Source organism: Adiantum capillus-veneris, chromosome 19 (genome assembly GCF_014529385.1).
Source record: "Adiantum capillus-veneris isolate H3 chromosome 19, ASM1452938v2, whole genome shotgun sequence".
NCBI lineage: Eukaryota > Viridiplantae > Streptophyta > Polypodiopsida > Polypodiales > Pteridaceae > Adiantum > Adiantum capillus-veneris.
This window is the reverse complement of record NC_140949.1, coordinates 56,649,133-56,670,485: the sequence shown is the minus strand read 5'-3', so window position 1 is coordinate 56,670,485 and position 21,353 is coordinate 56,649,133. Positions and strand designations below refer to the sequence as shown.

General features: G+C 44.4%; 1 protein-coding gene across 2 annotated transcripts in view; it reads left to right on the top strand.

Annotated features, from left to right (window-relative positions):
* LOC147434065 (octanoyltransferase LIP2p2, chloroplastic-like) overlaps positions 1–21,353 on the top strand; it is a 96,782-nt gene that overhangs the window by 70,726 nt on the left and 4,703 nt on the right. Inside the window, exon 2 of one of the 2 annotated variants that reach the window (XM_086490684.1) lies at positions 14,768–15,004. In XM_086490684.1, coding sequence (XP_086346810.1) covers positions 14,780–15,004 — 225 coding nt within the window. In that variant the 5' untranslated portion in view covers positions 14,768–14,779. Of the gene's footprint in view, positions 1–14,739; positions 15,005–21,353 lie in introns of both variants that reach the window. The other variant, XM_086490683.1, reaches the window with a different exon arrangement.

Here is a 21,353-nt window from a genome sequence, read left to right as displayed (position 1 = left end):
TCCAGCAGTTTGATACAGCTTATGTAGGAGGCAATTTTACAGAGGCCTCTAAAAGTAAGAAAAGCTGCCACTTTCTTAAAAGACAATGCGCTTACATGGTGGACGACATTGTTAATGCAAGGACAGGCACCCGCCACTCGGGTTTACTTCAAGCAAATGTTTACATCTGCTTGGCTGTCAAATGAATTTGAAGCCGACGTCATGACAGATTGGCACCAGTTTACTTCGGCTACATGCAAGAGCTTGCTGGACTACAATCGGAGGTTTTGTAAAGCGTTACTCTCAGTGACCTCCTATAGATTTGTGCCATTGACAGAGCAGATAGAGAAGTACTGTTGTGGGCTGCCTAAAGGGCTTCGGGACTACTGTACCAAGAACAGAGTGGCTACCCTCACCCAGCTCATGGAAGTTGCTAACACTGGTCTTGCCTTGTTGAAAGGAGAGCACAGTGGGTTTTCGAGCAACGAGAAAGGAGGGCAGCAAAAGAAAAATTCAGCAAAGAATCCCTTTGTGAAAACGGCTCCTGAAGCGTCAGAGGGGTCAAAAAAAGCCACCAAGGACAAGGATTTAGCCGGGACTTTTGGAGCGCAAGCAAAGAAACAGAAAGGAAGCGTTTTGTGCACAAGTCGCTCGAGGAAAAGAAGGTCCCAATGGCTGAAAATAAATGCTTTATATGCGAGCAGCCTGGTCACTTTGCTACCAATTGTCCACAAAGGAAAAGACTAGCTGACTCAGATGATAAAGAGGACCAAAAAGGAAAAAAGCCTAAACCCACGGTAGATTTGGTGCCAGACATGGTGGGTGACAGGCCCAGTACCGATGCCAATGAGTTATGCAGGGCATGGGGTAAAGTTAGGGATCAGACGGCACTCATCTTCTTTGATCCAGGTGCCAAAGCCAACTTTATCTCACCAGAGTTAGCTATGAAGTTGGGCATCAGAGCTGAAGAGATGGGGTACAGAGCACAGGCAGGGTTGGCATGTCCTGGCCACTCAGAGTGTGTTACTCCCATTATTGGAAAGCTGCGTCTGCATATTCAGTCATATGTGGACACAGAAGAGTTCTATACCATGCCATTGGAAGGGTGCGATGCGCTACTTGGAATTTCCTGGATGTTCAGAGTACATGGCGTGCTGGATGTCTTCGGCAAGACGATCACCCTTCAGCATAGGGGCAAAACTCATGTTTTGGATGTAAAACTCAAAAGGGGAGTATATCCATATTGTATCTGCTTCTGCTATCACTTCTGTATTAAAGAATCATCTTTCTATGTACTTGATTTTTGCACGTGATGTCTCAGATAATTGTCAGTCAAATTTATCTGTGTTAGATAAAGAAAGTTCAGCATTTTTGCGAGAGTTTAGTGATTGTTTCTCTGATTCATTACCGTCGCAATTGCCGCTAGAGAGCCCTGAGGACCATCGGATAGATTTGGTGCCAGGGTATAGCCCACCAAATAGACCTCCCTACAGGGTTAGCGCGGTGCAACAGAAAGAGATTATGGGCCAGGTTGAGGAGTTATTAGAGAAGGGGTTGATTCAGCCTAGTTCTTCACCCTTTTGCTCCCCAGTGCTCCTAGTGCAGAAAAAGGATGGCTCATGGCGCATGTGTATTGATTACCGTGCGTTGAATAAGAATACCATCAAGAATAGGTTTCCTATTCCTAGAATTGATGATATTCTCGATCGTTTATAGAGGGTGCTACAATTTTCAGCAGGATAGACCGTCAAAGTGGGTACCATCAGATTCGTATAAGGCCAGAGGATGTGCACAAGACTGCGTTTGAACGACATTTGGTCTTTATGAGTTTCTAGTGATACCGTTTGGTCTAACAAATGCTCGTGCCACATTTAATAAAATGATGGACCGGATTTTCCGCTCGCATCAACAGTTTGTTGGGACGTTCTTCGATAACATGATAGTCTATTCGAAGAATGAAGAGGAGCATAGGCGTCACTTGATCATTGTGTTCGAAGAGCTGCGCAATCTCACAGGCTACTTGTCAATCCTAAGAAAAGTAAATTCTTCCTGGAAGAGATCCACTTTCTTGGCCACATAGTCTCAAAGGATGGTATCAGAATGGATCCCGCAAAGGTCGAAGCTATTAAGACATGGCCAGACTTGAAGACTGTGCACGATGTCAGAAGCTTCTTGGGATTATGTTCCTACTATAGAAGGTTTATTAAAAATTTTGCAGAGATAGCATCGCCTCTTCACGCTTTGCAAAAGAAAGAGGGCACTTTCAGATGGACCCAAAAAGAGATTTCAGCTTTTAGTCTTTTAAAGGAAAAGTTGATCTCAACAAGGCAGTAGCGATTGCTCTCGCACAGGAGATGAAGCACAACAAGGGAAAGCCTAAGGAGAACAAGACTTCCACAAGTACCTCGCAGACTCCTCAAAACGGTAAGAACGGTAAGACTGGTAAGAATGATAACTCTTCTAACCAATCTTCCAACAGTCTCTCATCAAAGAATTCTTCCAATGAATCTAAGGGTAAGGCTAACACAATTGCTAAACCTAAGCTTACTCCATATGAAAAGATAGCACAAGGAATTGTAGGAGGTTACATCACGTCGGAAGAACAAAGCACTTATTCTAAGGAAGGTTGTTGTTTTCATTGTCACATTAAGGGTCACATAAAACGAACATGTCCTAAGCTTGAATTGAATGAATCTAAAGAACCCACAGCACCCACTACATCTGTCAATGCAATGAATGATAACACGGGTGTGCCCAAAGTTTCTCAGGACCCTCCCATTGATGATTCTCTCATTAAATGTTATGGTCGTACGTCGGGGTACCGTTTTGTCATATTGTTTGACCCAGGTAGTATGCATGATGTGATCAATCCCTCTCTTGTTGAGAGAGCTCGCCTCGAAGTTAGTCCGAGATCTCCTATCGAGGTCTTTGGCTTTTGTCCTGGTATGGACACTCTCATCACGAAGGAGTGCCTTGATGTGTTGTTTGAGATTCAATAGACTGCCTTCACTAGAAGATTTGTTGTTTCTCCTCTCTCAGGATGTGATATGATTTTAGGCATGAAATGGTTTCGTGAAATGAACCCTCTCGTTGATTGGGAGGCTAACACTTTAACTCTCAATGCCAAAAGTGATTCTCCTACTGTCTTTCATGGAGTGGATACTTCTTCTCCATCTCTCATTGCTAATATGCAGGACAAGGTTGAAAGGATTCGAGATAAGGAGACTCTTTCAGTGTCTTTTTCTCCACAACATGACACACAGAACTTGCATGATTACGAGAAGCATGATGATTTGAATGATAATGATTTGCATGATGATTTGGATGAAAAAGACAAGCATGATGAATTGCATGAAGATGATGTGATTGTTCACAAGGATGATGTGTTAGTGGATGCTTTTCCTAGCGAAGCTAACCTCGTTGTAGATTCGATCAATCACCAAGAATCAATCTTGGCTTTCGAGTCAAGGTCCACAGATCCCCCACAAGAAGATTCGATAGATCCCGAAGAAGCGATCTTGGCTCTCGAGCCTTGGTCCAAAGAACCATCATAGGAAGTATTATGTGTTTGCATGATTGATACGCATACATTGTTCCAGTGTTTCATTCGTGAAGGTTTCCTGTATTTTAGTCAGCATCGTTATGTGATCCCTTTTCCTAAGCATGACATACTGTATGTTGAGCACGTTTCTCTCATGGATGAGCAGGAATGTATACGGATTGTTCATAAAAAGCTGAAAAGTTTGTATGTAAGGAAGTCACATTCCATGTCTCTTCCTTGGCATGACACAGTTGTAGACAGAGCACATGATAGTATGAGCACCAAGCATGGGCATTTCCATTGTGAATTGCCACAATTGATTGATTTCGATCAAACAGAAAAGATTCGAGCGCATTGTTTGCATGTGTTTGATGCTCAGGTTGTCACTCCGTCTCTATGTTCATCTACATTGCATACACAATCTTTAGCGAAGACAAGATTTTTTTCCTTCACTTTACATGGAATGGGTATGTTCATGGTTTTGTGTTGGAGATGGTTTCAGGAATTTTCAACCATGGAGATTCTTGAAGACGAAAGAAGCAGGACTCTAGACGAAGTTGAAGCAAGGAAGGAGCCACAGAAGACTTTGTGTCGCTTTCGGTGCGGCCCAAAGAAGGAAGCGTTGCAGACCTTTATGAAGTTCAAGTACCGCACGACCTACACATCAGAGTGGGCCAGCAAAGAGTCCCTTCCAGGATTCCGGATGCTGTTGGCGATCTCCCTCGACGCCATACAGTTCGGTACCAGTACCTCACTTTGAAAAGGAGGGGATGTCATGTGACACATCTCAACCCTATGTGTCCGTGGACAAGCTACACCGCAGCAGGGTTCAGTCAGTTTAGATTAGCAGTGATCTGACATTTTTGTGAGTCTATTCGTAGACCGTGCATGTCCAGTCACTTAGCATAGATGCATATCCTCCGGTTGCACACAGCATGATCATCTAAATTCCCATCAGAATCCATTAGCATCAGTTAGGAGAATTTTCCAGTGCATTTAGCCTATTTTCCTATTTATTGGTTATTTTCACTTATTATTTTTAAGTGACTTTCCAACAAAAGTAGGTAGGGCAATTTTGCTAAGTTAATATATAAGCAAACCCAAGTTAGCACTTTATGGCAGAAGAGGTAGCAGGAGCTTCCCGCTCAACAGGCAACTTCTCAGCAGTACCCCCCGCAGCATCAGATCCATCGCCATACCTCCCACTTCCTTGGCGTTTTCACAGAGCATCATCATCGCTTGAAAGTCTTCCCCCTTCTGGCGATAGATTCCCTGCAGATCAGCCCATCCTCAGCGTTTTTCCTGCGACCAACCATCAGCATCATTAGCGTTTTTGACAATCAGCAACATCAGCGTTTTTGCTTTGCAGAGCCAGATCAGCCTCACATGCACCAGATCCATCAGCGTTTTGGGATTGCAGATACAAATCAGCTTAGCGTTTTGGTGAAGGCCAGATTCAGCCAGCGTTTTGTCTTTTCAGCACTAAGCCACTTCAGACCACAGGTTTTCAGCCATGACAGAGTAGCAGATTCCCCCGAAGTTGGTTGCATATGATCCCCCATTTTTAGCCATAAAAACGCAGCCAAAACAGTCAATTTCAGCCATGAAAACAGCCGGAAGAAGTCATTTTCAGCCACCAAGAAGACCATGAAAATCAGCAGATAAAATTTCACAGATTTCAGCCATCAAGTCACCGTCGTCATCACCGTCGGCGGCATAGTCACATTGCATCAGTCCATTGCATACGCATTGTACACCGTTGTGCAATCAAAGTAGACCACTCTCGCCGACGAGAGTGGGGCCTTCGGAGGAGGGTTTTACAACCTCTCGGTGTCGTATCTCTTCTCTCTCCTTCTCTCAGTCTCATTCACTTGCACACACAATATCCACTCACTTTGTTCGTGACCACAACACTCTACAAGATGGAAAACTCTCTCTTTCCCTAAGAACTAAAAGGAACCTTGAGCAATAAAGATCACTAATCTTGAGAAAATACAACATTCATTCCGCTGCACCTTACATTTGGATGTGGTCCCAATGAGGATAGATGGTCAGATGACCAGTGGGAGCCCAACGGAAGCATCTCCTAAAAATTAGGGAATTGCTATTTTGGGCCGTGAAATGTGTTCGCGTCATTACCTTCGGTATGACCAGGGGAACATTTTACAACTTTGCCGCGAAGTCAACTGGGCAACCAGTCGGGAGATTTTTAGGCGGCAATCCCGAAACGGAAAAATGTCTGTAAACGCGCCAAGTGGCACATTTCTGTGCACTTTCCTCTTGCATCAAGAAGTGGCGCTGAATTTGTAGCTGGGAGACTCATTTTTCAGCTTTTGTCACAGGTTAAGAGCTATGGAGTGCTTTCTTTCCCTCTTATGTACAGTGTGGTGCTAGGAGTGATGCCTTGCACACTACACACTGCTCTCTCTCTCCCCTACGTGCAGTTATGTGATGCCCCACAAGAGGGCTCTTCATTTGACTGATGTACAATTGTGTGGGTTCATGTTTTTGTGCTGAGGCAAGAGCCTCCTTGAGCAGGAACAGGGGTAGCTAACTGCTACACCAAAGCAGGCATCGGTGAGGGTCATAACCTCACCGTACAGGTGCGTTTTTCAGTGCTGGGTATGCGCTGTAAACTGACTGTTTTTCAGCCATACAGACGCGAGAACCATTGGGAATAGTGCCCCACTGGCAGAGGACAGTTAGGGGACTGTTTGGGGCTAAAAACAGGGCAAAAACCAGCAAATATAGCGTGCTGAATTGACAGTTTTTGGGCAAGAATTAGAGGGTTTATGCAAGTGGAAGTGAGTTCCAGCAGGGGAATTGGTTTTGCGCAAGTTTTGGGACTGTTATGCTGTCGAAATTTGGCCAAAACAGGTGGTATCTAGCGGGATACTGGTAAAGGATTCCTAGGTTTCTACTTTGTAATTTACCCTCTCAAAGTATAAAGAAATACCAAAAGGGGCGCCAACTTTGGGGCCTACAGGTTATTGGCGTCTGCTCGGAGCATTCTAGCTTCCGAGACGTGTGTGTGCATAAGTGTTAATTCCCGTCTCAGGTTTCCTTTGCACATTCTCTCTGTGTGTGTCTAAAGTAAAGAATTTCGGGTGAAAGCCAAAGCCTACCGCCCCACAGGCCGGTTTCACCCTCTCAGCTCCTTGACGACAATAATTCTCGTCTGAGGTTTCCTTTGCACGTTCTCTCTGTGTGTGTCTAAAGTAAAGAATTGCGGATGAAAGCCAAAGCCTACTGCCCCACGGGTCGGTTTCACCCTCTTAGCTCCTTGATGACAATAAACAAGCCCAAGGGAGCTGGCCTAAGAGGATAATGTCGCTTGTGGAAGAGGTTTGGTATATCACCAAGGTTATCTAACGCCGGAATCAGTCGAATAGAGCCATCCTTGGTTTGCTCGCGAACAAAATGGTACTGTATCTCTATATGTATGAGGCGATCCTTTTACAGAGTGGGAGGTGGAGCAAGAGGCTCCTCAAGCAGGTGGAGATGCACATCCACCAACACCAGGTACTTCATTCGTGGTTGAGATCAAGCCGGGCCTAGAGCTTGATGATGAGGAATGGGAGGAGGATGTGCATGATTTACAACCGGCTACTACGGATTGGGAGGTCTCTCAGGCTAGTGGCTCTTGAGTCTTGAGTCTTGAGGCTCGAGAGTTGCGACTCTAGGACTTCTATTATCCTTACCTTTATGTATGGTTACTTAAGCCTTGCTCTCTTTGACATTTGTAGCTACTAGCATCTTTATGGTATTTGTCACCTTCAATCTTTTGGTATTGTGGTCACTGGTTTGGCCCCCTTGTAGTCTCGACTCTCATTATGGTATATGTTACCTTTGGTTTTTTTGTAGCGCCTTGGCGGGCCTTGCTAGCCAGAATTAAGCGAAATGTGTTATCTCTGACTTCTACTCTTGCAATTATTTGAGAGCTCTAATCTATAATTACATATATTATTGACAATTGTGTATGGGCATTGTGTTTGTTCAATGTTGTGTATGTACTATATACTCTGGGCGCCCCACATCCCAACCATGTCATAATAAGGTTGAATGGTCTTCGAATTGTGTTTTTGGTCGGTATTAGAGTCAAAGGACTCTAGTACTACTTGTATTCAAACACTTAACGCTAAAAATAGCATTATTTGGGTGTTTTTTTAGCCGCCCGTTCCGCACCGTTCCCATTCCGGACCCCTTCCCGTTCCCTCGTTCCGCAGGGAGGCCCATCGCCGTTCCCGTTCTACATTCCGTGTAACTCTGCATGAAACACCGGGTTCCTCGCAATGGGTATACAACTCTGGTTGTGAGAGACTAGAGTACATCGTGGTCGTGTGCTGCGGAAATCCAATCTCCGAAATTAGCCTTTGTAACCACACTGACTCACATGTAGCACTACAAACAACCTTGTACTCTACCTCTGTGGAGGATAAGGTAATTCTCAGTTGTTTCTTGTTGCTCCATGAAACTGCTCCTGAGCCAAAAGAGAAGGTCTAACCTATAGTCGACCGTTGTCTGTCTGGATCTCCACCCCAATCTGAATCACTGCATCCCGGTAGAATGATCTTGGATTCTGTACCTCTAGTTGCATAGTGAATGCCTAATGACTTAGTCGCCTTTAAATACCGCAGAGTTCGAAGAGCATGCTCCAAATGTGACTTGGCAGGTCTCTGCATGAAAGAACTAAGAAGTCCTACTGGGAAATTGACATCAAATCGGGTGTTAAGAAACCAAATAAGAGGACCAATCAGTTTCCGATATTGTGTAGCATACATTTGAGGGTCATATTGTGACAACTTTTGATTGGGATCCATAGGGATTGAGATACAAAATGCTTCCAACAATGCTTGGATATAGTGCTCCTAAGAGAGAAAGAAGCCCCCCTCGGTCTGCCATATCTCCAATCCAAGAAAGTAGTGAAGCAAGCCGATATATGGGGTCGTTGTGGAAGACTTGGGAGCAGAACTCCCCTTAGAAAGAAGAAACTCGTCGAAGACGACATCACGGCTGACAACATCCTTCTTGACTGGATCATAAAGACAATCATAAAGACCATATCTTTCGGAAAGAGTTGCAGCCGACAAAAAACATTCTCCTGGACTTGGGGTCAAACATCCCCCTCTGCTCCTTTGTTACACAGACGTATGCATTGCTTGTAACCGGCTTGGACACTCCAAGCGAGAAATCAATAGCAACACACGAACAAAAACTTTATAATCACTGAACTTTAATGGAGAGAGAGAGAGAGAGAGAGAGAGAGAGAGAGAGAGAGAGAGAGAGAGAGAGAGAGAGAGAGAGAGAGAGAGAGAGAGAGAGATTCGACACGGTCCGGCGTAGTTCCGTGCCCATTTGGCCTCGGCTAACTCTGTAAGATGGCCGGTTCGGTGGTGTACTACCAGGAAGCAATCATGCGATCTTCACGACGTAAAGGAGGCAACTCGCTTTGTACGCCTTCAGAGTAACTGTCAGCCCCTATTGCAGAAAATCTTGTCGTTCTTTTTCGAGGTCAAACATATTCGACCTTCAATTATTATTCAGTTCTCTCAAGAAAATCGAGTAAAAAAACTGAATTTCATCAAGTACAATCTTCTTGCCCTTCATTTGTCAAAGTCGCTTTCTTAGCCCGATAGTCAACCACGGCGTTGTTCTTGTGGTACCAAGGGATTCCGCGGAGGACATCACACCCTTCCAAAAGCATGATATAAAAGTCCGTGTCCTAAACACCCCTGAAATTGCAAATGAAGTTTGCCAATGACTGGTGTAATGGCAACATCCCGTCCGGGTGTTGCTAGAACTGCCTCCGCTTGTGGCCTCAGCCTGTTGGGCGTAATTCCAAGTCGAGCCGCCAATTCAAGTGAAAAGAATTTGGCCTTGGCTCGTCCATCAAAGAAAATGAGGGCTTCCTGATCTTTCACTTTGCCCCATGTGCGGCAAAGTTTTGTGCTTTTGTTCATCTAATTTGGGTCGGGCCCCACACAATGTAGTACCAGTTCTGCTTTCATCTTTCCTTTTCTTCCGCACTCGGTTGCTGCTCTGTATCTCTCAAGTTTATCTTCCAGTGGTCCTTTGGTTCATCTTCTTTTCAAGAGTTCTTGTCCATCTCTTTTTGCGAGTACAGGTTTCGCTTTTCTGCACTCATCTGTCCTTTCGGCTTTCCTCCTGACGTGAGAAGAAAAGCAATGGCCACACACCATCTCGAGTAGATCTTATCAATTGGGTAATCCTTCAGGTGTCTCGCAAGTCTCGGGTCGATGGAGTACTTGATCAATCTTTTCACAGATGTGTCAACTTGTAGTTGACGTTTGTACTCCGTTCTGGCAAAATTTTCCACCAAGAATTTGTCCAAATCTTCATTCTTTTCTTTAGTTCCTGCGCCGGATTTCAACTTTTCTTTTGTCTGTCCACTGAGAAATGTTATCTTTGTTAGATTCTCCATGAGAACCCATGTGTAATCTTAATCTGGGATTCTTTTTGGCTTTATGCCTTGTAAGACAGAGCGATGAAGACGGGAGCGCGCCCGATGTGCGATGTATGAAGGGTGGGAGTGCCTAATAAGTCCGGGGTTGGGCCATGAGGATTCTTTTACAAAGCCTGCGTGTGCTGCAAAAAAGGATCGGATCCTCCGTAGAAGAAGAATCTTTCTGTGCTCTGATACCACTGTAACCGGCTTGGACACTCCAAGCGAGAAATCAATAGCAACACACGAACAGAAACTCTATAATAATTGAACTTTAATGGAGAGAGAGAGAGAGAGAGAGAGAGAGAGAGAGAGAGAGAGAGAGAGAGAGAGAGAGAGAGAGAGAGAGAGAGTTGACACGGCCTGACATAGTTCCGTGCCCAGAGGTATTGGCCCCAAAGACTGGCACGCCTTTTGATATTTCTTTTATATTAATGCTTGATCAAAGTACAACTTCCGCGGGTGCTCGCTCTCAGATTCGCGTCCAAATGCTCTGAAGAGTGAGCCCCCTTGGGTCTCTTATAAACATTACAAGGGGTGCTAAAAGCAAAGCTCCCAAAAGCTTCAAACTCGAAAGCAATAATCCTCAAAAGCAACTGGCTCAAAATCTGCCAGTAAAATCAGCCAGCACAAAAAGCGGAATTTCGTATAGGCTGCCACGTCAACACCTGTCAGCACAAAACGCGGAAATCCATATTGTCTACCACATCAGCATGTCAGCGCAGATTCCAAAAATTTGTACAATCGGCCACGTCACGTGTCCGTACAGTGGCCACGTCAGCAGTCTGCGGGCAATCATGCCACGTCATCATTTTTTGACATTGCTCTCAAATATGCGAAAATGAGAGACATCATGTTTTCTACTAAAGTAAGCCTCGAATAGGGTCTTTCCTGGAACTAAAGAGGTTGGAGATTGGTTTATGATATGAACTGCCGTCGCAATTGCCTCCGCCCGTAGAGACTTTGGTAGGCCTCGATGCTCAAGCATAGTCCGCACCATCTCAACCACTGTCCTGTTCTTCCACTCCACAATTCCATTCTCTGAAGGCGATCCGGTATTCATAAGCCCTCCCTTGATGCCATTGTCCGCACAAAACTGAATGAATGCTTTGGAGGTAGACTCCCTGCATTTGTCCGATTGAATAGTCTTCAACACTTTATTGCTCTCCTTCTCCACAAGAACGCTCCAATTCTTGAAGAGGCCAAATGCCTCGAACTTGTACTGTAGAAAATATACCCAAGTAAAGCGGCTCAAATCGTCTATCGGCAACATGAAATAGAGAGCTTTGCCAAAGGAAGGAGTCTGCATAGGTCCACAAAAGTCGGTGTGAGCCAACTCCAAAGTGGCAGTAGCTCGATGTGTAGCAAGCCTCTGAATAGCATCTCGATGTTGCTTCCCATGAATGCAAGTAATTTATTTGGTAAGCATCTGCTCACTTCCTACATTTGGTAAGCTTGTAGGCATCTGCTCACAAAAAGCAACCCGAAGAGCATTATTGTTCAAATGACCAAATTTGTAATGCCAAAGGTCACCTGTAGGTATCATGATTGTTGAAGAAAGAGCATGGAGCCTGTAGAGTCCGTTCTCCATTGAGCCCCCTCCGACCTCCTTGTCGAAGTCACGATCCTGAATAGACACCGCTTCCTCTATAAAAATCACCTCCATGCCTAGCTTGCACACCTTGTGCAGAGACATAAGATGAAATCCCAGCTTCGGAGCATAAAGTATCTTGGAGGTATGCATACCCCCTTTGCCGTCAAGAATCAACTCCATAGATGCCTCACTATGAATAGGAATTTTAGATTTGTCGACAATGAAAATGGTACCATAGTGTCCCCGCATGTTGGAAAAAAGATCCTTCAAAGGTTTCATGCGCCTCACGGCGCCACTATCCAGAATCCAATCACAACCATCTCGAACCACAAGAGCTCTCGCAGCCTCGGATATCGTTGGAGATTCCTCTGAGGGTAGAATCTCCAAATGAACAAAGGCTGGTGACTGCACCTCCGCCGCCAAAGAAGTCGAAGCAGCTCCAACTTGGTTTCGACACTTCTGCCAATAATGACCCTTTTTCCCACAATTATTGCGATGCCGATCTGCCTTCAAGGCTTCCTTTTCAGCATCTTACCTTTTCTTTTCTTTGTTGCTGCTTTTCTTCTTACCTTTTTGTTTCTTGTTGTTTTTGTTGTTGTTGTTGAAGAACCGGTCAAGGCTTCGGAGCCTGACTTCTTCTTCATATTAAATTTCCCCTCTTGGTCTCGTTCCAAGAAATAGTATTTAGCCAGTAATTAGCGAAGAATAGAAATTGGTATACCGAGGAGGTAACTGGGCCAAAAGTTGGATGGCCATGTGCTTTGAATTGATACGCTTTTCCATATGAAGTATCTCCCGCTGAAGCTCCTGCAACTTGTTGATGTGATCCCTCATGGATGAGTTCTTCACATCCAGGGTCCTCAACTGCACCTCTTAAAGCTATCCGCTTCATTGGAGAAATTTGATCATATAGTGAAGAAAGCCAATCCCAAATCAACTTCGCGTCCTTCATCAATCGAATGTGGCTGAAGACTGATGGTATACTCTTGAGGATTATGAAAGACCGGATTCGAGCATTGACATGCTCCCATAACTTCGCTCCCGCAGGATCCTTTGGCTTTTGAAAGTTGCTCGTAACAAAGCCTCCGAGCTCGTAAGAGTCGAAGGCCACCATCATGATCGCTTTCCAAACGGCATAGTTCTTGCCATTCAATTGCCGATCTGTGGGAAAGGTAGAAAGGATAGGTATCTTGATTGGTTGATCACCTACGCCGGAGTAGAACTGGGACCAATCTCCCCACTGCTCGTTGACGGGTGGTTCACCACCATTGCCAAAATCAACCTCGGGTTGTACTTCTTCATCACGGACCAAGTTCATGTCAGAATCATCACTCCTCTCCATCGTGTGAGAGAACTTGGGCATGTGACGAGGCTAGGTCGAGGTAGCAGAGAGGAAATTTTCAAATTTGCCCACTACAGCCCCAAATGAGTGAAAAAAGTAGAAAAAACAGCAAACTGTCTCTTTTCTGGCGGAATTCAGCACCAAAAACTCGCAGACATCACCATTCGGATTCGAGAGCACGCCGTGGCTCTAATACCATGTCAAAGGTGCAGCGGAAAAGGGTGAATTGGGTGATGATCTTGTCTGCAACCGCGAGCAAACCTCCTCTAGGGAACAGATAGCCAATGGATCTCCTATCTATCGCGACAGATCTCCTCGTAGACGAACTCCAATCGCGTATCATCCACCGAACAGGCATGGGTAGCAATCTGCAAGTGCGCGTATGCACGTAGGGGCTCACCGCAAAGGGGAAGTGGAGGCGCTAGAGAGGGGGAGAGGTATCGTTGGCTACAAAACGTTGGAGAGAGAGAGAGAGATCGATGGTGCCAAGAAAAAACGCTAGAGAGAGAGAGGCCGCACATACAAACACTAAAGAGAGAAAAATGCTAGAGAGAGGGTGTATCCAAAATATTGGAAGCTCTGCAGTGATACAACATGCCAAAACTACAAGGGGAAAATGCTAATAAATATGTAACTCACTAAAAGTGACCTAGGACACATAGTAGCACAATTGCAGAACACTCGAGACTCTAATCCCGGGAAACGCTAGGAACAGGGGTCTCGCCTCATGTCAGCCTATCGAGTAGGCAACAGTGTGGAGTGCATCGTTGAGAAAAGATACGTCTACCTCAAGTACGGCCGGGCACAACCACAAAACAACCCACTGCCTAGTCTGCTCCTGGGAGATACTGGTGCCACCACCAGACAGGAATCTGAACTCTAACAAAGTAACCCATGTTAAACTCTATGATTAGAATCCATGCTTCTAGTGTAATCTTTAGCTTTCGGGGGTGGTTGTTGGGATAAGCCTTTAGCTTACGCTCTAATGTGACCAATCCCCATACATGCATGCACCTCTATGTGCATAGATACAACGTCCTACATAGAACTCCCTAACAAATGCTACTCATGCTATGCACACATGCTACTTGTTGTAGCCCACATGCTACTTGCTCTCTACCATATGTGGTGCATATCCCTCTCACCACCTTCCATCTTGAGCCACTATGCAAAGCTTGTATCTCTCTCTCTCTCGATTTCTATAATCAATCAAGCAAGATTCCATTCCATTGAGTACATTCTACTTAATCTATCTATTCTCTATTGCTATGGTGTTTACCCCATGATGAATGCCCCAATGGTTTATCCACCATAGCTTTCGGTTCTGGTAGAAGCTGTGTTAAACCTCAAATAGCTATTAGAAATATAGTTTTGTGTAATCTAGTGCACTTTTCTAGATCGCGTCTAATGGGCATGCGAAACATGTTTCTAGTTGAAGTGCTCTTTTAGCTATTCTATATGTATTTCACTTGTGCTCTTGTCTTGCCTCCGCTGGTTGTAACTTGCAACCTTTTTCATTTGTCGTCAACTGTATCTAGCCATATTTTTGGCACGTTGTCACATTTGTTTGTATGGATCATAGGAACTTTGTTTGAATCTCACCTTTTGTTAACCTATTTGGGTATCATATGATATTCATGCGAACAGGGGTCCATGCATAGATTGCTAACTTTCTTTTTGGGGGCCTGATAAGCAGCATAGATGGTAGGAGCAGTTTGTGTAGAAATGACCAATTTGATGTGTATTGTTTTTCTTCTTTTTTATGCTCAACTTGGATCCTGTTTTTTATCTAGTTGTTGAAAAAGTTGGACTTGGTACAGATGTGAATGCTATGATCTATATGACCAGTGCATTCCCTACATGGACGCATGGACATGGCAAAAAGCTTTGGTAAAGAAAAACATAGAAGCAATACAAGAGGGTCAAGATGTAGATGATGCACTCATTATTCTGCAGCACAATTCCGTGTACACAATGGGAACTCGAAGCTCAGAGAAGTTCCTACTTTTTGATAAAGATCAACCTCCTTGTGATCTGTATCGCACAGAACGTGGTGGGGAGGTTACATATCATGGTCCTGGACAGGTGATTTCTACCTTCTGTTACCTCTATGTTTTGTCTTGAACTTTGTACCACTTTCGTTATGTTTTGCCTCTTTTAGGTAGGTTCGTACTAGTATTCAATTCTAGTATTTAGCGTAAGTTGTCGTGTGGAGTCTGATTCCTAGGGTTAAGTCTTTTGATGTCTTATTCTTGTTAGTTTAAAGTTGAGCACTTGTTTCAAGTTTTAGTCAAGTAAGCTTCTTTAACTTATTTTGCTTATGCCTTTTCTAAGAGCATTTTTAAGTGAATACTGGTTTGTTTTCATCTAGTTTTGTTGAGTAACAAAGACAGTGATTTAGAAAGACAGTTATTTTAACGCGTCTCTCTCTCTTAAGTTAGAAAATGCCGAAAAATGTGCCAAGTGACACTCATGCATTAATTCCCCGTTTGGACCTTCTGGTCTAAAAATATCTCAACTAGTTGCTCAATTGACTTAGCGGCAGAGTAATGAAATGTTCCTCTTGTCATTCCGGAGCTAATTACGCGAATAGATTTCATGGCCCAAAATAGCAGTTTCCTAAATTTTAGAGATGCTTCCATTGGACTCTCACTGGTTATCTGACCATCTATCACCACTCCGACCATATCTAAAAATGCAATGTAGCCCAATTCTCAGGTGATTTTCTCTGGGTGACCCCACCTTAGCACTATGCCTCCATTGAGTTAGTTTCTAGTATCCACCAACTTATTAAGTGTGGCGAGCGGACCTAAATGACTTTGAATTGAGCCTACAAACCCTTTTACTACTCGAATTCCAGTGCCGACCAACTTCTTGCCTGCGGGTGAAACTACCGTTTCATACTGGCCATACAATGTCCGGCCATTTGCAACTTCAAAAAGAGGGTCTCAAAAATTAAACAAAAATCATTGGAAAGAAACCAACAACTTAGGCTAGCAGTCTCCACGTCCTTGTGACATACCCCCCTCTTGAAATCACAAACGTCCTCAATTGCATACCATAAATACATGCCATTGATGATCTTGTGTTGTTAGCACTCTTTTATCATCGCATGTATGTGCAAGAAAGATGATAAGACAGATACAAATGACTTAATGAAACCTGCATACTTTTGTCATTTCCATCTAGGATAGAAGTGAACATTGTACATTTAACATTTAAAGAACGATGCACACTTCTATTACACTGAATCCATATGTACATTTGATGTGCTAGCTCTATCATTACCCCTCCTTTCCACACGTTGTTTTGGGGCATACGTAGGCTGTAACCCAAAGGCCTCATCTGACTGTCCATCAGCTTGTGGACAAAATGAAGACGAGAACTTGAGCGTAGTGCCCATGTTCTGAAACAATCCTCTCCAAAACAAACTTGTCATGCGTGGATCACGATCACTGACAATCGATTGTGGAATACCATGGTACTTGGACACATTGTACATGAATAACCGTGCCATATGATCAGATTTTATCTTCTTCCTGACAGGGATAAAATGGGCGTGTTTGTTGAACCTACAAATAATGGTCCATATACCATCATTCCCTGTTGGCGTTTCGAACACAATAGTCAAGTGACTCCTATGCTCCTCTTCATTCTTCGAGTAGACTATCATGTCGTCGAAGAATGTGCCAACAAACTTTTGATGCTAGCGGAAAATCTGGTCCATCATCCTATTGAACGTGGCAGGAGCATTTGTAAGGCCAAATGGCATCAGTAGAAACTCATAAAGACCAAATGTCGTTCTATAGGCAGTCTTGTGCAGATCCTCTAGCCTTTTACGAATCTGATGGTACCCGCTCTTAAGGTCTATCCTGCTGAAAATTGCAGCACCCTCTAAACGATCAAGAATATCATCAATTCTTGGGATAGGAAACCTGTTCTTGATGGTATTCTTATTCGACGCATGGTAGTCAATACACATGCGCCAAGAGCCATCCTTCTTCTGCACTAAAAGCACTGGGGAGCAGAAAGGTGAAGAACTAGGCTGAATCAGCCCCTTCTCTAAAAGCTCCTCTATCGGGCCCATAATCTCTTTCTGTTGAGCCGCACTAACTCTGTAGAGAGGTCAGTTTGGTGGGCTACACCTTGGCACCAAATCTATCGTATGGTCCTCAAGCCTCTCTGGCAGCAATTGTGACGGTGATGAATCAGAAAAACAATCATTAAACTCTTGCAAAAATGCTTACCTTTCTTTATCTAACACAGATAAATTTGATTGGGACCAAAGTTACATGTGATGTAGTATGTGTATGGATGATGAGTGACACTCGAGGCTCCAAAATTGTGGTGATGAGAGTCATAATGGAGAGCCCAAACTGTGACTGGGAGAGCGAAGTGTGTAGGTCTAAGTGATGGCTGAAAATGTGAGAGAAGAAAGTTCGGATGTGACCAAAAGCTGAGCACTCTAGTAGTGTGTGGTACTCAGACTCTTGAACTTGCAGTGACCATAATGTGCATAGTCAATTTGACTCTTCTCCATTGCCCCAACGCCCTGTCTCTAATCGATGGGAATGTGAGGTAAGCCAAATGGCTACGATAGTGTGTATCGCCAACAAGGGGATAGGTTCAAGCATGTAAGTGTGAGTACGGTTTCCTCTTTCAGCAAAGTGACATTGTTTTGTAGTTGGGGGCCTTATGGGTGGTGTAATGTATGAAGCGTGACCCACTGGATTTCTCCCAAGCCGTAATATATTGGCGTCGTAGAAAAGCTTCATTCACTTGGCAACTGTAATGCATCCCATCTCCCAAACCACTTCTTTATGTCTTGCATCCATCCCGTGCTCAAGATCTTACTTTTATGCATCTTTTGAACTTTTTTGCTTGCTTCCCATGAAATTTTAGGAAGTCGACGTGAGGGGTTTTGACGCATCTTTATCATTTACTCACGTGCAAAGATCGAGTACACAAAAAGATGATTTTTAATTACAGAAGTGATAGCCAAAGCAGGTACAATAGGGACAAACTCCCCTTTGGGCTTTACATCCAAAACATGAGTTTTGCCCCTATGGTGAAGGGTGATCGTTTTGCTGAAGACATCCAGCACGCCATGTGTTCGGAACATCCACGGAATTCCTAGTAACGCATGACACCCTTCCAATGGCATGATATAGAATTCTTATGTGTCCACATACGACTGATTATGCAGACGCAGCTTTCCAATGATGGGAGTAACACGTTCTGAGTAGCCAGGACATGTTAACCCTGCCTCTATCATGTACCTGATCTCTTGAGCTCTGATGCCCAGCTTCATAGCTGATTCTGGTGAAATAAAGCTTGCTTTGGCACCTAGATCAAAGAAGATGAGTGCCGTCTGATGTCTGTCTTTACCCCATGCTCTGTATAACTCGCTAGCATCTGTACTTGGCGTGTCAACCAAACCTGCCATGGGCTTAGGCTTCTTTCCTTTCTTGTCCTCTTTATCATCTGAGTCAGCTGGGCTTATCCTTTGTGGACAATCTGCAGCAAAGTGACCAGGCTACTTACATATAGAGCATTTATTCTCAGACATCAAGACTTCGTTTTCCTCGAGCGACTTAAGCAAAAAAGGCTTTCTTTTTTGTTTCTTTGCCTGCACTCTAGAAGTCTTGATTGAGTCCTTGTCCTTGTTAACCTTTTCTGACCCCTGTGATGCTTTAGGGGCCGTTTTCGCAAAGGGTTTCTTTGCTGAATTTTTCTTTTGCTGCCCCCCTTTCGCGTTGCCCGGAAACCCACTGTCCTCTCCCTTCAACAAGGCAAGACCAGTGTTGGTAACTTCCATAAGCTGAGTGAGGGTAGCCACTCTGTTCTTTGTACAGTAATCTCGAAGCGCTTTAGGCAGCCCACAACAATACTTCTCAATGTGCTCTGTTAGTGGCACAAATCTGTAGGAGGTTACTGAAAGCAATGATTTACAAAACCTCCGATTATACTCATGTAGGCTTTTGCAAGTAGCCGCAGTAAGCTGGTGCCAATCTGTCATGACATCGGCTGCAAATTCATTTGACAGCCACGTAGATGCAAATATTTTCTTGAAGTATACCCATGTGGCGGGTGTCTGTCCTTGCATCAACAATGTCGTCCACCATGTAAGCGCATTGCGTTTCAAGAAGGTGGCAACTTTCCTGACCTTAGAGGCCTCTGTAAAATTTTCCCTTGCATAAGCTGTATCAAACTATTGGAGGAAAGTAAGAGCCTTTGCCTTGTCCTCAAAGCCGCTGAAAGTTTCAAACTTAAGAGTTGCACCACCTTCTTTGTATGCTTTTGGTTTCTCTAGTGCCTGTGATAAGAATCATCGGCGCGCCTTGGCCATTGACATTTTGCGTTATAGGTGCCATATCTAGCTGCTGTCCAGAAAAACAAGCCATGCCAAAATTGCCCTGTGGCACCCCAAACTGGCCCTGGTTGCTCTGAAAGCCTTGCTGTATGCCGATGCTACCATACATGGGATTTGGCATCATGCCTTGCATACCCCCAAACACTGTTTCTAGCATATATTGTTGGTTTCCAGGCGCATAACCAACCATACTTTGGAACACAGATCCACCCCCAAAATATCCAGGATGTACCGTGGGTGGTGGAAAAACCTGATGCATTGCCTGGAAATTGGTTCCCTGTCTTTGTAACGCAACATGCGAGCTTGGAAAGGTGTCGGGTTAAACTGGCAAAGCCTGTAGAATAGGCGTCCTAACCACCTATTCATGGACGGAAGGAACCTGTTTTGGAGCCCCTGACTCCGCAACATGCGAGTGCTCTCTATCCTGCTGGGATGCATGAAGTACCTGGGCTTGAGCCTCAACAAGCTCCACGGGCTGTGTGAGTTGCCTTGATTGCTGTGACACTGGTGGCGCTTACAAAAACTCCATAAACCTTGGGTTTTGCACCATGGGTTCTGCACCAGTCAGGAAAACACGTTCACAGCGGCAATTAACTGAGTCCTGAACGCATCATCTTCAAGTTGCCCAGTCATAAAGCCATGCGCTGGTGGAGCATTCACATCAACAAGAGGTACAGACAGACGTAGCCGTGAAGTCTCGCCAACCTCAAACACTGTAGGGATTTCCTTATTTCCTTCGAAGAGGAACCCTCTTCCATAATGCCCTTCCCTTTGTCGGCCATGGTGTAATCCCGCGTTCCCGTACTCTGTGTCTTCACCAAACTGACCGAGGCTCACTTCTTGAGGAAAAAGTGATTCTGTCCCTGCAACGGAACCATGAAACCGGCCTGTAGGGCGGTAGACTTTGGCTTTCACCCGAAACTTTAATCTTTAACACACAGAGAAACCTCGCAAAGAGAACCTGTAACGGGAATTAACACTTCAAAGCACACACTGCTCAGAAGCTAGAATGCTCCGAGCAGACGCCGACAACCTGTAGGCCCCAAAAACTGGCGCCCCTTTTGGTATTTCTTTATTCCTTTAGAGGGTAAAGTTACTAAACTAGAGTCTTGGGGATCTTCACCTGTATCCAACTAGATCACACCTGTTTTGGCAAAATTTCGGCAGGATAACGGCCCCAAAACTTGCGTTGAACAAATCCTCTTGCTAGAAGTCGCTTCTCTTAGTGCTAGGCTTCATTATGGCTGAGTCTGCCCTTGATCTCCAGAGTCATGATAGAAACTCAGCACGCTGAACTTTGTGTTGATGTATGCTCATGTGTGTGAGCGTGTGGTGTGTGTTGTGTTTGGGAGCATATGTTTGTACCTAGTTCTACACCCACTATTGGGCACTGACGACGTTAGTGTGGATGTCGTGGTATTTAGTCAATACTATGCATGATGGAGCTGATGGTTATATTGTCTCGTGGGTGACTACCATGAGTCTATACCTTGCACTTTCCTTCAAGGGTGAATCTGGGTATATCCTGGATTCATCTAGGTATATAAATCCTCTTGCTAGAACTCGCTCACAAAGACATAAACCCTCTGTTTTTAGCCCAAAAACAGCAATTACAGCTTGCTGTATTTACTGGCTTTATCCTGTTTTCAGCCCTAAACAATCCCGGAACTGTCCTCTAAGAGAGAGAGAGAGATCAGTGTAGAGTGTGCAGGACATCACTTCTTGCATTACACTGTACATGAAAGAAAAAGCTTGCACACAATAGCTTTGGTACTTGCAACAATCCACCATATGGCTGAAAAATACAACCCACATTTTATTTTAACGCTTCTCTCTCTCTTAAGTTGGAAAATGCCCAAAAATGTGCCAAGTGGCACTCATGCATTAATTCCCCGCTTTGGACCTTCTGGTCTAAAAATATCTCAATGGGTTGCTCAATTGACTTAGCGATAGAGTAATGAAACGTTCCTCTTGTCATTCTGGAGCTAATGACGCGAACAGACTTCATGGCCCAAAATAGGAGTTCCCTAAATTTTAGGAGATGCTTCCATTGGACTCTCA